Consider the following 13,561-nt stretch of genomic DNA (forward strand, 5'->3'; position numbering starts at 1 on the left):
CGTCCAGATGGCTCCCCGCCGTCTGTCCCTCTTGTCTGCAGTCTGTCCAGTTGCCCATCTGCAAGCCGACTTCCCTCCCATCTACCATTTACTTCTCAAAATGTCTGTATAACCTCCAGCCGTTCGTCGGTACTGTCGGGAAGTCATTCATTACCTCTGTCTGTCTCTGTGTCTGTCTGTCTGTCTCTTTGTCTGTCTCTCTGTCTCTTTGTCTATCTGCCTCTCTGTCTGTCTGCCTGTCTGTATGTCTGTCTCTCTCTCTGTCTCTCTCTTTGAGACAAGGCTCAGTTTACAGCTCAGACTGGCCTTCACTTGCAATCCCCCTGTCTCAGCATCCGGAGGGCTGGGGTCACCGGTGTGCGCCCCCACACTGCACTCATTCACGCTTGATGGCCGCCCGCTTTCTCTCCCCTCCTCTGTTCTCTGTTCCAGCCTCAGGTTCTTCCGCCCAGCTCCATTTTCCTGGCCACACTCATTCATGCGTTCATCTCTTTATCCGTTTCCCCGGCTGGAAGCCTCAGGTGTTAACCCTTTCTCTCCCGAGAAGGAGGCCTGGCTGGAAGGTAGAAGAGTGGAGAGAAACCCCCACGGGTGATGGTCCAGGCCCCTCAGGATGGAGTCTCCCCCAGCCCAGTGCCTTCAGTCCCAGACACCATGATCTGGGCCTGTCTTCTCTGCGGGCTATGCTAAGCAGAGTGTCACAGTATGGTGTCTGTCACGGGTGGGAGCCCTCTTCCTCTGACCTCTGGCATTGGGCCAGGCCCCAGGCACCCTCCTCCTGCCGCACACCACCTCTGCTCTGGTTGAATAGGTGGCTACATCCTTCCTAGGTCCCTTCTGCTGTCTGTCATGTGTCCTCAAATGACTCAGACTTGGACATCAGCCCCTTTCCTTCCTAAAATCCCGTCAGGGCCTCCACGTGTGTCCTAGCGTACCACCCTGAAGTCTGGAGATGCCTGAAGCTGTGGCGTCTTCTCCTAGGCCCTTGCTGACCACAGACTGGCTTCCAGTCAGAGGGCGTCCGTTCTCCACGCTTGCATGGCTAGGAGCTCTGAAGTCTCCACAGGCTCCTTGCTGTGTCTACAGAGAGCAGTTCCCAGAGGTGGAGTTGATTGGCCCCAAGGATCCTGCAGTGAGCCAGGCCCTGCTCAGCTCCTAGCTCCGAAGGCTCTTCAGGCTTGGGGGGCCGGGCAGTGACAGGCAAAGCTCCGTGATTCTAGATGGGAAAGCGCTAATGCCAGACAGGGGACCGCGGACAGGAGAGCCGGCTCTGGAAGACTTCTCGGGAAGGTGGCACCCATGGAGGCAGGACAACCACGGGGTTAGGAGCCATCCCAAGCCAGGGAGAGACACGAGTGTGCAAGAGTGTGACTTCAGGACCAAGGTGGAGGAGTCCATCCCTTGTTAGGGACTTTGTCCGGTCACTGTTCAGATGGGGAAACTCAGGCCCCTGAGCAACAGAGAATCCCAGTGCACTACCTCTCTTCCCTCCCTCAGGCCTCCCTGAGGTTTCACCCTAGTCTGGTCCCTGGAGAAATTCGAGAAAATTTGGGGAACCTGGGCAAAGTTGGAAGCCCTCAAAGGATTCCAGTGGCATCCAGTGGTAACGAGTGATATAGGTGGAAACCGAGTTCTTGTCATGTAGACGGTCAGAGGGTCCGGAAGGCTGGTTGGGGACGTTCCAGCTCTCGCTCTGTGGAACACCCCACAGCCAGCACCCCCTTCCCACCGCCCCTCTGGGCCCTGAGCAGAGGGACGAGGGAGACCAGGCCTCCCACGTAACGCCCTGTGAAACGGATCTCTTCCTTTTCTTCTCCCTTCCTGGTCATCTGCTTCCCTGGTCTCCTCTCTGTCTCTCCTACTCACTGAAGTTCTGATGCATGCCGTCTGTGCCAGCCTGGGCTGGATGGGAACATGGCAGAGAGAGACGTGAGATCTCTGTCCTCATGGTGTCCAGGCTAGCCCTTTCTCCTGATGCACAATTAATGTTTGCTGAATACTATACAAGTGTCTCTCTTTTGCCTTCCTCAGCCCTCTCTGGGTCCTGTCACGACCCCACCTTCCTCTGAGGCTCAGCACCTCTGCCATGCACACACAGGCTTCAGACGCATGGCTCTCAGGAGCGATGGTGACTTTGGCTAACACGTAGTGCATCTTTGCTGTGTAGCTGACTCTGGGCTAATTCCCCGCTTTTCTGGCCTCTTCTGTCCCAGACATCATTGGATGATGAAATTAATGAGGGAGCGAGCAAGTGAAGGAGATTCTCTTGTAGTTTATGCTCCTTCCCCTGCTTTCTCTCAGGCTTTTTCTGCCTCAGACAGTGCTCAGTAAGGGCCAGATGGTAAGCTCAGAGGGTGGAGTACTGGCCGGCATGCTCCAGGCCCTGGCTTCTGTTCCCATCCTTGCATAAGCCAGACATAGTGCACACACTGACATCCCAGAACTCAAGGGGCCAAGGCCTCTTGATTCGAGATCAGTGTCCCTTACAAAGCCAGCCTGGGTGACACAAGACCCTGCCTCTCACACACAAAGGTGTTCAGTGTTCAGAAAATGTTAGATGAATGGATGGGGAAGGCAAGTGGACAGGTGAGAGGGCTGGACGAAGGGTAGGCAGAGGGCGGTGAGGTGGAAGGATGGACAGATGGGTGGGTGATGGATGGAGGGGTGGGTGGGTGATGGGTGGGTGGGTGGGTGGATGGATAGATGGGTGGATGGATGGATGGATGATGAATGGATGGATGGATGGATGGATGGATAGATGGATGGACAGATGGGTGGGTGGGTGGATAGATGGATGGATGGATAAGTGGATGATGGATGGATAAGTGGATGATGGATGGGTAGATAGATGATAGATGGTGGGAGGGCAGGTGGATGGGTAGATGGATGATGGATGGATGGTAGATGGACGGGTGTATAAGCAAGTGGTTAGATAGAGGGAAGGGAGGTGGGTGGGCTAGAGGATGGCAGGTTTGCGTGCTTCCCTCTGATTTTCTGCCCAGCACACAGAAGGCTGGCTTCCCCTTCCTGGGTAAAGCATTCCACAGTATTCTTTAGTTTTGTCCCACTGGTTTCATTTTCCCCTAACCCGTGACTTAGGTCAGGGAGGGCAGGGCAGGCAGAGGCTAAACTCCTGGTGTCCTTCTCCCCCCCCCCAGGAAGCAGCCACAGAGCCCCAAAGCTCCTGCACCCCAGCCACCCCCCATCCTCAAGGTCTTCAACCGGCCCATCCTCTTTGACATTGTGTCCCGGGGCTCCACTGCTGACCTGGATGGACTGCTCTCCTTCCTGCTGACCCACAAGAAGCGCCTGACTGATGAGGAGTTCCGGGGTGAGCCGCCCTGGTGGGCAGGGGGAGGGTCTGCTCTGCTTGGGTAATTATCTTCCCCATGTGTGCGTCTCTTTGGACTGAACACACCAGAACAGATTGGGCGGAGTCTGGGGTTCTGCATCCTTTATATTACGGAACCTCTCCGGGTCTTGGCTGCCTACAGAATTCATTCACGCAGCAGCCACAGGGGCTCTAACACACTTCTTAACATTGGTGGTGTGTCTTCCCCACGACACAGTAGACTGTGCCCTGAAGTACTCTAAACACAGGCAGCCAGAATCCCTTGTCCCCTGGCGCCCCGCGTTGGGTGCCATCTGTTGCGGGGAAATATTTAAAAAATTCGATCTGCTATCACTCCACCGGTTCTCACCACACTCCCGCTCTCCTTCCTCCACCTACTCTCTAGAGCTGCTGGTCTCTAGGCCGGCAAACTCTCCGGCTCTGCGGGGCTGTAGGGCCTGTGTTGGGCCATCTCACTCACCCATACTTCTGTTAGCCACCCCTCCAGCGGGGCACCCCGAGTTCCTCTCGCTATCGCACCCCATACACTCATTGTTGGCCAGCTCACCATCCAATTACCTGATAATGCTTATTTAATTAGACAATTAGAGTTATAGATATTATAAACACAATTACAAAATGCCAATATAGTAAAAGCCTTATCCCACTATCTCTAACCTTATGAAAATACACAGAAGAACGTCAGATTCCACCTTGGTTCTCTGACCTGCGCCCCTCTCACGCGTGGCTGTGCTCCACAACTCTTGCTCTGCCCCAGTTTTCCCTGTCTAAGCACAGGCCTTCCACTGCCCCAGTATGATGAGATATGGAAAATACTGCAGCAGCCCCCGTGGGTAGCGGGGCAGTGGGTGGGATAGCTGGTAGGTGGCAGGGTAGGTTGGGGTTCCTATTTGCACTTCTAGAGACCTGCCTCACCCTCACCAGGCCCTCCTCCCTGGCCCAATTCCCTCAGCCACCATCCACAACATTCCCTTTGCAAGGCCCGTTTGGCTTATCCACCCTCAGAACCCTCTATGGACTCCCAATCTTTGTGAGCTGCCCTGGTCTCACCTGTACCCAGGCACGTAGCTGCTGAACCCTTTCTCCAAGCCAGCTGCCACCATGTGCTGGCACCAGGTCAGAGGTGACTGCCCAGAGTCCTTACTAATAGCCCAAGTACAGTCCCCACTTTGAAGCAGCGGCCATCTTGTAAAGTTTGACCTGGTTGATCTTCTTGGGTTTTTTTTTTTTTTTTTTTTTGGATTTGGTTTTTTCGAGACAGGGTTTCTCTGTGTAGCCCTGGCTATCCTGGAACTCACTCTGTAGACCAGGCTGGCCTCGAACTCAGAAATCTGCCTGCCTCTGCCTCCCAGAGTGCTGGGATTACAGGTGTGTGCCACCACCGCCCGGCTCTGGTTGATCTTCTAATACCAACAAAGTTCTCCAGCTTCCCTTGCTAAAACCTGTCTATGGTCTTGGGCTGGATTTTGACTTCATGGTTCACGGTCTACCACAGGGCTCCCCAAATCGTACAAGCCTCGAGCGTGTTTTTCTGGCTGGAGGCTGATGAGCTCATCTGATTTTCAGGGGTATCTGAAATCTCTACCCTATCCCCTCCCAGCAACCCCTCCACACCTCCACCAGGGTAGTTTACAACCTTTGACAATGGGCTACTTAGAGCCCCTGTCTCCACCAGGCTCCATAGCCAGAGACATGTCGCCACCTGGTGGTCAGCCGAGGAACTGCTTCCTTTTAGCAATCGTTCCACAGTCAGTGCAGGAGTGCATGGAAACCGGTGACCCAGGAACCCGGATCCCCGTGTGCCAGCTGTGACTTGGAATCACGGAAGGTGCCTGGGTGGGTCCTTAGTGAGTTCTTGCTAATTCAGCAAGATGTCACTGGGTACTGTTGAAGTACCAGGTACTGGGCTGGTGTCCAGAGGGAGGTGGGGGTGGTGTGGGGCTGAAAATGAGGAATTATGAGCAAGGCAGATAGAGTCCTGGTCTCAAGTGGCTCTTGGTCATCCAGGAGGGACAGGCATTGACCAGGCAACCACGTGAATAAGCACAGAGTTACAAACGGTGTAGGGTATATAGTCAGGGGACTTGACACACCCGTAGTCTGAGTGAACTATGTTAGTGTGTGAAGAGGCAGGGAGGGGTACTTCAGGTTGGATATCTGTGAAGGGACAGTGAATACAAAGACCCTGTGACTTTCCAGGACCTCTGAGGTGACTGTGGCAACTGTTGTATGCAGAGTGCATGGAGAAGGACCACAGAGGCTGGGCAAGCCAGGGGGCCATCTTGGGCTTTCAAGAGACAGTACCTGGTTCAGGGGGACAGAGGTGACAGCCAAGGGGGTCCGAGAAAAGTGGGTAAAATGGGGCAGGCGTGGGATGGGGGTGGGGGGCGCTGAGGATTCGGGGGATGGGACTCAGGCTGGGAGGGGAATTGTGTTATCATGGAGAGCTGGTAGTTGCTGGCGATACTGATTAAATGGAGGGTTGATATCACCCATGCTAGAGATTTTGGGCCCCCCAGGGGCTCTGCTGGCATCCAGGGCAGCCTCATCTGATGCCCTTGGGAAGCTGTACTCACTGGCCCAGGAGACGGGAGAAAGGCTGGAGGTCAGGCTAGAAGTTTCCCGGGTTTCAATCCCTCCCTGCATCTGGGGAGATGGCCTTAAACACTCCCTCCCACAGGAGGCTAACTGCAGCATTGACATTTAAGGGGGCCTTGTTGATGCCTGGGGTCCCGAGAATCACAATACTGGGTGATTCACCCATGTCCCTGTGGTTACTGTTAAGTGAGAGATAATGCCAAGGCTCCAACCCGAGGGCCAGCCTGCAAACCTCGCCCTCACCCCAAACCCGTGGCTCCCACCTCGCCCCCCGCCCCCAGGGCCAGCCTGCAAACCTCGCCCTCACCCCAAGCCTGTGGCTCCCACCTCGGGTCCCCCCGAGGGCCAGCCTGCAAACCTCACCCTCACCCCAAGCCTGCGGCTCCCACCTCGGCCGTTGCCCAGGCCTGATTAGTGGCGGTGGCAGTGGGAGCTTGCTTTTTTACTGATTCTTTGGAGACTGAAGCTAGTTCCTGTAACCAAACACATCATAGAGAGGGAAAGAAACTTCGAAGAGGGTGAGCATCGGGGAGAGGCGGCGGGCATCTGGCCGACTCAGATAGCAAAAGGTGTTGGACAGGAATGGGAAACGTTTACGCTCGCGTATCTGCAGGACCCCCAGACACTCCACCCCTTAAGGTGTCTCACCTTCTTTACGGTCAGTCTGGGTTTTAGGGAGCATTGTGGCCAGCTCTTCGATCCCCTCTAGCGACAGACACTGGTGTAAATGTTTTGTGGAGCAGGCTTCCATGTTCCCATGGGTGGACAAGTGCTGTCTGACATGTCTGGCTTTCAGAGCTGATAAAGGCGCTCACAGGCTCAGCGGTGTAAAGTACCTGCTGTGCAAGCGTGAGGACCTGGCTTCAGATCCAACACCCACGGAAAAAGCCAGGCAAGGTGGCACGTGTCTGGGATTCCCGCACTTGAGGCGGTGGGAACAGGCAAAGAGACCCCCAGAGCCTCCCTGTCTGGAAAGTTAGGTGGAGAGCGGCGAGTGCCGGCCCGAGGCCTCCATGCAGACACACGCGTGTATACATCGGAAGCACAGGGGGAGGCAGACAGGCTTTGCCGGTCCTGTGGTTAAGACACGTGGTACAAGCCGGGCAGGTGTGGCACACACCTTTGATCCCGGCACTCAGGAGGCAGAGGCAGGTGGATCTCTGAATTCAAGGTCAGCCTGGTCTACAAAGTGAGTTCCAGGACAGCCTGGGCTACACAGAGAAACCCCGTCTCGAAATAAACAACAACAATAGCAACAAAAACCAACAAGATGTACGGTTGACTTTTTTAATGCACACATATCCGGTGTGCCTCTCTGTATCCCAGCCTGGTTGGTGCCTAGCTCTCTGTTCCCATCTCCTCACATTCCAAAGCCCTTTAAAAATTCCCTCTATGAGCTGGGGCGATGGCGGCTCAGTGGTTAGAGCGCCAGTTGCTCTTGCAGAGGAGCTGAACTCAGTCCCCAGCACCCACGCGGTGGCTCCCAGCCATGTGTAGCTTCAGCTTCAGAGGATCTGATTGCTGCTTACGACCTTCACAGGCACTGCCTAGACACGTGTATAGATATCCATGCAGGCCACACCCCCCACACACACAGATAAAATAAAAATTTAAATTTCCCTCAAGCGCAGGGTGACACAGCCCTGTAATCCCAGCACTCTGGGGGCCAAGGCAAGAAGATTGGGAGTTTAAGACCAGCCTGGGCTCCATCATGAGACCCCGTGTCAGAGAGAAATCTCTATGAGAACTCTCTATGTACTATGATTAAGTACATGCCAGTCCACGGGCCGTGGCTCTCTATATGTCAAAGTGTATCTATGGCCGTAAGTTTATGGACACCGTGAGTGACAGAAGGGAGCTGTGTCCCCACCAAGCAGGCAGAGGACATCCAGGCAGGTGCGGCAGCCCGGCCTGGGCTCCTGTTCCTGCCCCACAGTCGCAGCCAGGTTCTGAGCCTGTCTCTTCCTGCCCCTTGCTGTCAGAGCCGTCCACGGGGAAGACCTGCCTGCCCAAGGCTCTGCTGAACCTAAACAATGGCCGCAATGCCACCATCCCGGTGCTGCTGGACATAGCAGAGCGCACGGGCAACATGCGGGAATTCATCAACTCGCCCTTCAGAGACATCTACTACCGAGGTGGGTCTGGCCACGCAGCGCTGAATGGGTGGGTGGGTGAGTGGATGGGTGAATGGATGGACGGATGGACAGATGAAGATTCAGTAGCTACTCCTCGTACTCTGCTATTCTGAATTTCAGAATGGGAGATTCTGAACCTTTGCGATGCAATGCCCATGGCTGTGTGGTGCTGGTGAGCTAGAAAACTGCAGCCCAGAGGCTGTGTGGTTGGACCCTTGGGCCATGCGAGGCTCTGCAGGGCGTGAGGTTGAGCCTCCAGTTCCGTGTCATGTGTGCCCCGCTTCTGAGAACCTACTCACCAACCCTAAGACTGCAAAATACCAACATTCAGAGTCTGTGACGTTCTTGGCCATGTCGGGGTGATTTGGCCAGGCCATCTAGCGCCACTCTGGTCTCCAAGAGTTGGTTTGGCTGACCCAGCTGTCTGGGTGGGTGGGGTCCCCTAAAATGCCATGGGCATCGTTCCCAGGCCGTGCACTCAAATCAGTGTCCCGCAAGAAGCCTGTGCTCTTGGTAAACTCTTTTTATTTTAAAAGATTTATTCATTTATTTTATTCATATGAGTGCACTGTCGCTGTCTTCAGACACACCAGAAGAGGGCGTCAGATCTCATTACAGATAGTTGTGAGCCACCATGTGGGTGCTGGGATTTGTACTCTGGACCTCTGGAAGAGCAATCAGTGCTCTTAACCACTGAGCCATCTCTCCAACTCCTACACTCTCAAGAGTCTTTAAGCCTGCACATCATATGGCAAGTAGCCAAAAATCTGAGGCCAGGAGACCACTGTGCCCTCCAGAATTAAAGTATGTTTGTGTGTATGTGTGTCTGAGTTCTTGCCCTTGGAACCTACAAGCCATTCACTCTGTGAGCTTAAAAGTCTGCGCCCCAATACATCAGACTCTGCCTGTCATGCACCCCAGATCCCATGTCAACCCTATACACCGCCTTCCAGTGACTGCTGGATAAGGCTTGGCCTTGAGGTCCCTAGGCCACGGTCTGCCTCTGGGAGCAGACTCTGGACCCCTCAGTGAGCCTGGCCCCTCTCCCCCAGGCCAGACGTCCCTCCACATTGCTATTGAGCGACGCTGCAAGCACTACGTGGAGCTGCTGGTGGCCCAGGGAGCCGACGTGCACGCCCAGGCCCGCGGCCGCTTCTTCCAGCCCAAGGACGAGGGCGGCTACTTCTACTTTGGTGAGTAGCCGCAGCTGCGGGTGGAGACAAGGCTGAGGGGTGTCTGCAGCCCAGGTGACTCCCACATACTCAGAGCTCAGCTGCCACAGGTCCAACCCACCCCATGGCATGGATGCCCCGGGATCCCACTCTCTGAGGCCGCGCCTCAGAGACGGAGCTCTGGAGAAAGTTCAGAAGGGACCTGTGTTCACAGCCTCACCTTGATTCATCCTGGTCATGTGACCGACTACATGGACCTCAGTTTCCCCATCTGTAGCCCGAGATCGGGAGAACTCTGGGGATGTTATGGGGTGTCAGCACCTAGCACCCTACTATGCAAGTGTCCTTTGGTCCAACTCACATTGTATGTGAGCTGGGATCTCACAGTCCAAACTACCACCATATTGCCATAAAATATTCTGAACGTCACCCTGCTAACACCATACTTGACATAGGACTTGAAGTCAAATTCCCAGAGCTCTGCCACCAGGACTCCAGACCCACAGCGTCCTGGTTGCATGGGCTGTGTCCCTAAATAGCCACCCCCTGCCTCTCCAGCAGTCACCATGAGAAGCCCCAGGCCCCGTCCCCTGTTGTGTGAAGCGAGTGGTGGCATCTGGTGGTGTCCCCATCCCCAGCACAACCGGCAAAGTCCCACCTTGGTCTCCTGCACTGACCCTCAGTTTCTCTGGCCGCAGGGGAGCTGCCCTTGTCCCTGGCGGCCTGCACCAACCAGCCACACATCGTCAACTACCTGACAGAGAACCCTCACAAGAAAGCTGACATGAGGCGGCAGGACTCGAGAGGCAACACCGTGCTGCACGCGCTGGTGGCCATCGCTGACAACACCCGAGAGAACACCAAGTTTGTCACCAAGATGTACGACCTGTTGCTTCTCAAGTGTTCCCGCCTCTTCCCGGACAGCAACCTGGAGACCATCCTCAACAATGATGGCCTTTCGCCCCTCATGATGGCTGCAAAGACGGGCAAGATCGGGGTGAGTGGGCCCAGCTCCCCCAGGCGCTGACTGCCATTCATCGTGCCCCCCCCCTTCCCTCATCCATTTTTGCAGGCCCTCACCAGGGAGCAAGCATCGCACCTACAGAACTTGTTACATAGCCCCCCACGCCGTACCCGGCCACTGTCCTCAGCTTTATCTAGAACCACATACATCATCCCCACTGGTTGCTCCCTATCCTAAGTCCATCAGTCAGGATGACTCACTGAGGTAAACTGAGTCACAGGGCCCCTGACCAGCGGACTCCCCACACTGGGCCTGCTTCTCCCCGGCTCCCTCAGCACCCTGGAGGAGCTGGATATCCCCAGCACTGGACACCTTAGGGTTGTTCTGTGCTGTCTTGTGTGTTGTGGGACATCCTCGCCTTTGATCCTCTAGATGCTAGTCGCACCCTGTGACATGCACTGTGACAACCATGATGTCTTTACGGTTGTTGCTGGACTGTCCCTTGGAAGTCACCATTGCTCTGAGAGCAGCCTGGGTTAGGAACCAGGCTGTGGTTTTTAGTGCTTCCCAGGGGGTGGGGGTGGCCTCAGGCCCTACCCCTGTGCCTCAGTTTCCTTGTGTGGTAGAGCGTTGCTGTGAGAGCTGGGGGTGTGGTGATGATCTGGAAGCAGTGTAGAAACCCCAGAACCCCAGCTCGATGGTCAGCCTGAGACCCCAGAGACTCGGGAGCCTGAGGCAGGAGAATTAAAGGTTCGCAGCAGGGCTGGAGAGATGGCTCAGCGGTTAAGAGCACTGACTCCTCTTCCAGAGGTTCTGAGTTCAAATCCCAGCAACCAAATGGTGGCTCACAACCATCTGTAATGGAATCTGATGCCCTCTTCTGGGGTGTCTGAATACAGTGACAGTATATTCATATACATATGAATAAATAAATCTTTAAAAAAAAGAAAGAGCTGGGCAGTGGTGGCGCACGCCTTTAATCCCAGCACTTGGGAGGCAGAGGCAGGCGGATTTCTGAGTTCGAGGCCAGCCTGATCTACAAAGTGAGTTTCAGGACAGCCAAGGCTATACAGAGAAACCCTGTCTCGAACCTCCCCCCCCCCAAAAAAAATAAATAAAAAATAAAAAAGAAGGTTCAGGACAGGCTGCTGCTACTACAGAGCACGTTCAAGGCCAGCTTGGGTAACTTAAGGGGCGGGGTCTCAGAATAAAAAGGAAGATGCGGGAATGACTTAGTCTAGCATATTCGAGGCCCTAGGTTCTACCCCAGCACTGAAAGTCTGTCTGTCTGTTTGTCTGTCTGTCTGTTTACTCCCTGTCATCTATCTATATATCTGTCAGGCATCTATTTTGTTTGTTTGTTTGTTTATCAAGACAGGTTTCTCTGTGTAGCCCTGGCTGTCCTGGAACTATCATTTACTTATTTTACTTTTCTTAAAAATTTTTTAATGATTTATTTGTTATTATATGTAAGTACACTGTCCTGTCTTCAGACCCCCAAAAGAGGGCATCAGACACCGTTACAGATGATCATGAGCCACCATGTGGTTGCTGGGATTTGAACTCAGAACCTCTGGAAGAGCAGTCAGTGCTCTTAACCACTGAGCCATCTCTCCAGCCCCCTATTGTTTATGTCTATGGATCATGCCTACTATGTAATTATCATCTATCTGTCTGTCACCTGTGAATCATATGTAAAACACCACATGTGTTCTACCGTGCATCTGTCTGTCTGTCTGTGAGCAAACGTCCATCTGCAGGTCTTTCAGCACATCATCCGGCGGGAGGTGACAGATGAGGACACGAGGCACCTGTCTCGCAAGTTCAAGGACTGGGCCTACGGGCCTGTGTATTCTTCGCTGTACGACCTCTCCTCCTTAGACACGTGTGGGGAGGAAGTGTCCGTGCTGGAGATCCTGGTGTACAACAGCAAGATCGAGGTGGGTGCTGGGGGTGGGGGGGTGGGGAGGGTACAGGGGGGTGCTGGGGTGAGGGCTGGGGTGTGTGTGGCTGTGGCTGAGTCAGGCCAGGACCACAGGACTCAGGGTTGTGTGACCCAGAGCGTGCGATGAGCGTCAGCTAAGCATTCAGGACCGTCTCCAGCAACCAGGGAACTGAGCAGGGTCTGTGGGGGGTGGGCTTTGGGACGGGTTGGGGATCCTGGCTCTGCCGTATATTTACTGTGTGACCCCGGGTGAGTGGCGTAGCCTCTCTGGGTCAGCTTCTCATTTGTAATGTGTGGAGGAGGATGTATATCCCCTGGGGTTGTTAGGGGACCAGATGAGTCACTTTTAGAAAACCCTGGTCCCGAAACAGTTCTGTCGGCCACCGTCACACGCAGTTGTAAGTCAGGGCTCCGAAAGCCCTGTTCACTTAGCGGGCTTTAGCAGATAGCGGTTTGCATCAGAAAATGCTGTCCCAGGCCAGGCAGTGGTGGCGCACGCCTTTAATCCCAGCACTTGGGAGGCAGAGGCAGGTGGATTTCTGAGTTTGAGGCCAGCCTTGTCTATGGAGGGAGTTCCAGGACAGCCAGGGCTACACAGAGAAACCCTGTCTCGAAAAACCAAAAAAGGAAAAGAAAAGAAAGGAAAGGAAAAAGGAAAGGAAAAAGGAAAGGAAAAGGGAAAGGAAAAAGGAAAATGCTCTCCCTGGGCATATGTGCTGCGTGTAAGCGTTCAGGTGTTTAGCGGGTCATTCTTCTGTTATCAGTCCCTTAGCTCTGACCTTTGTGGTCATGTTGTCACGGGTCTCCCAGCCATTAGATGGACAGCACAGTGGACTTGTGGGGGGCGGGGTGGGCAGCCTGCCTCCCAGCCGGGCTCTGGTATTGAGCACGTTCCTTCCCTCATCCCTGAGATGAGAATCCATCGATATATAGATCCAGGTTTGCAGGTGGAAACCGATTCACTGCTGGGGCCTAAGGAGAACTGTGTAGAATGATTGTACAGGCCTTGATTATTGATGTCTGCCTCTGTGAAGAACTGGACAATCGGGGCACACCAATCGTGTATTGATGTTGAGCTAGATATCCCGAACCTGTTCCTTGATTAGACTTTGTGAATGTGGGACCAAGATTCATTCTTCAGCTAGACCAGAGTTTGGGGAACATGAGAAGGGGTGGCATTTGGGTCTTGTGGCGCTGTGGATCCAAGTCAGAACCTTCTGCTCGCTCAGCAAGTGCACATCCCCAGCCCCTTGGGTTTTGTTTTGAGACAAGATCTCTCTGTGTAGCCCTGGCTGGTCTGTAACTCTCTGTCGACCAGGCTGGCCTCGAACTCAGAGAGCCGCCTGCCTCTGCCCCTCCCCCGAGTGCTGGGCTTGAAGGAATAAAGCCACCGTG

General features: G+C 54.4%; 1 protein-coding gene across 1 annotated transcript in view; it reads left to right on the plus strand.

Moving 5' to 3' along the window:
- Trpv4 (transient receptor potential cation channel subfamily V member 4) overlaps window positions 1-13,561 on the plus strand; it is a 39,563-nt gene that overhangs the window by 16,186 nt on the left and 9,816 nt on the right. The window contains exons 3-7 of the mRNA XM_052168713.1: window positions 3,159-3,331; window positions 7,933-8,085; window positions 9,138-9,278; window positions 9,956-10,254; window positions 11,982-12,161. Coding sequence (XP_052024673.1) covers window positions 3,159-3,331; window positions 7,933-8,085; window positions 9,138-9,278; window positions 9,956-10,254; window positions 11,982-12,161 — 946 coding nt within the window. The remainder of the gene's footprint in view (window positions 1-3,158; window positions 3,332-7,932; window positions 8,086-9,137; window positions 9,279-9,955; window positions 10,255-11,981; window positions 12,162-13,561) is intronic.

This window comes from Apodemus sylvaticus, chromosome 22 (genome assembly GCF_947179515.1).
Source record: "Apodemus sylvaticus chromosome 22, mApoSyl1.1, whole genome shotgun sequence".
NCBI classification, from domain to species: Eukaryota; Metazoa; Chordata; class Mammalia; order Rodentia; family Muridae; genus Apodemus; species Apodemus sylvaticus.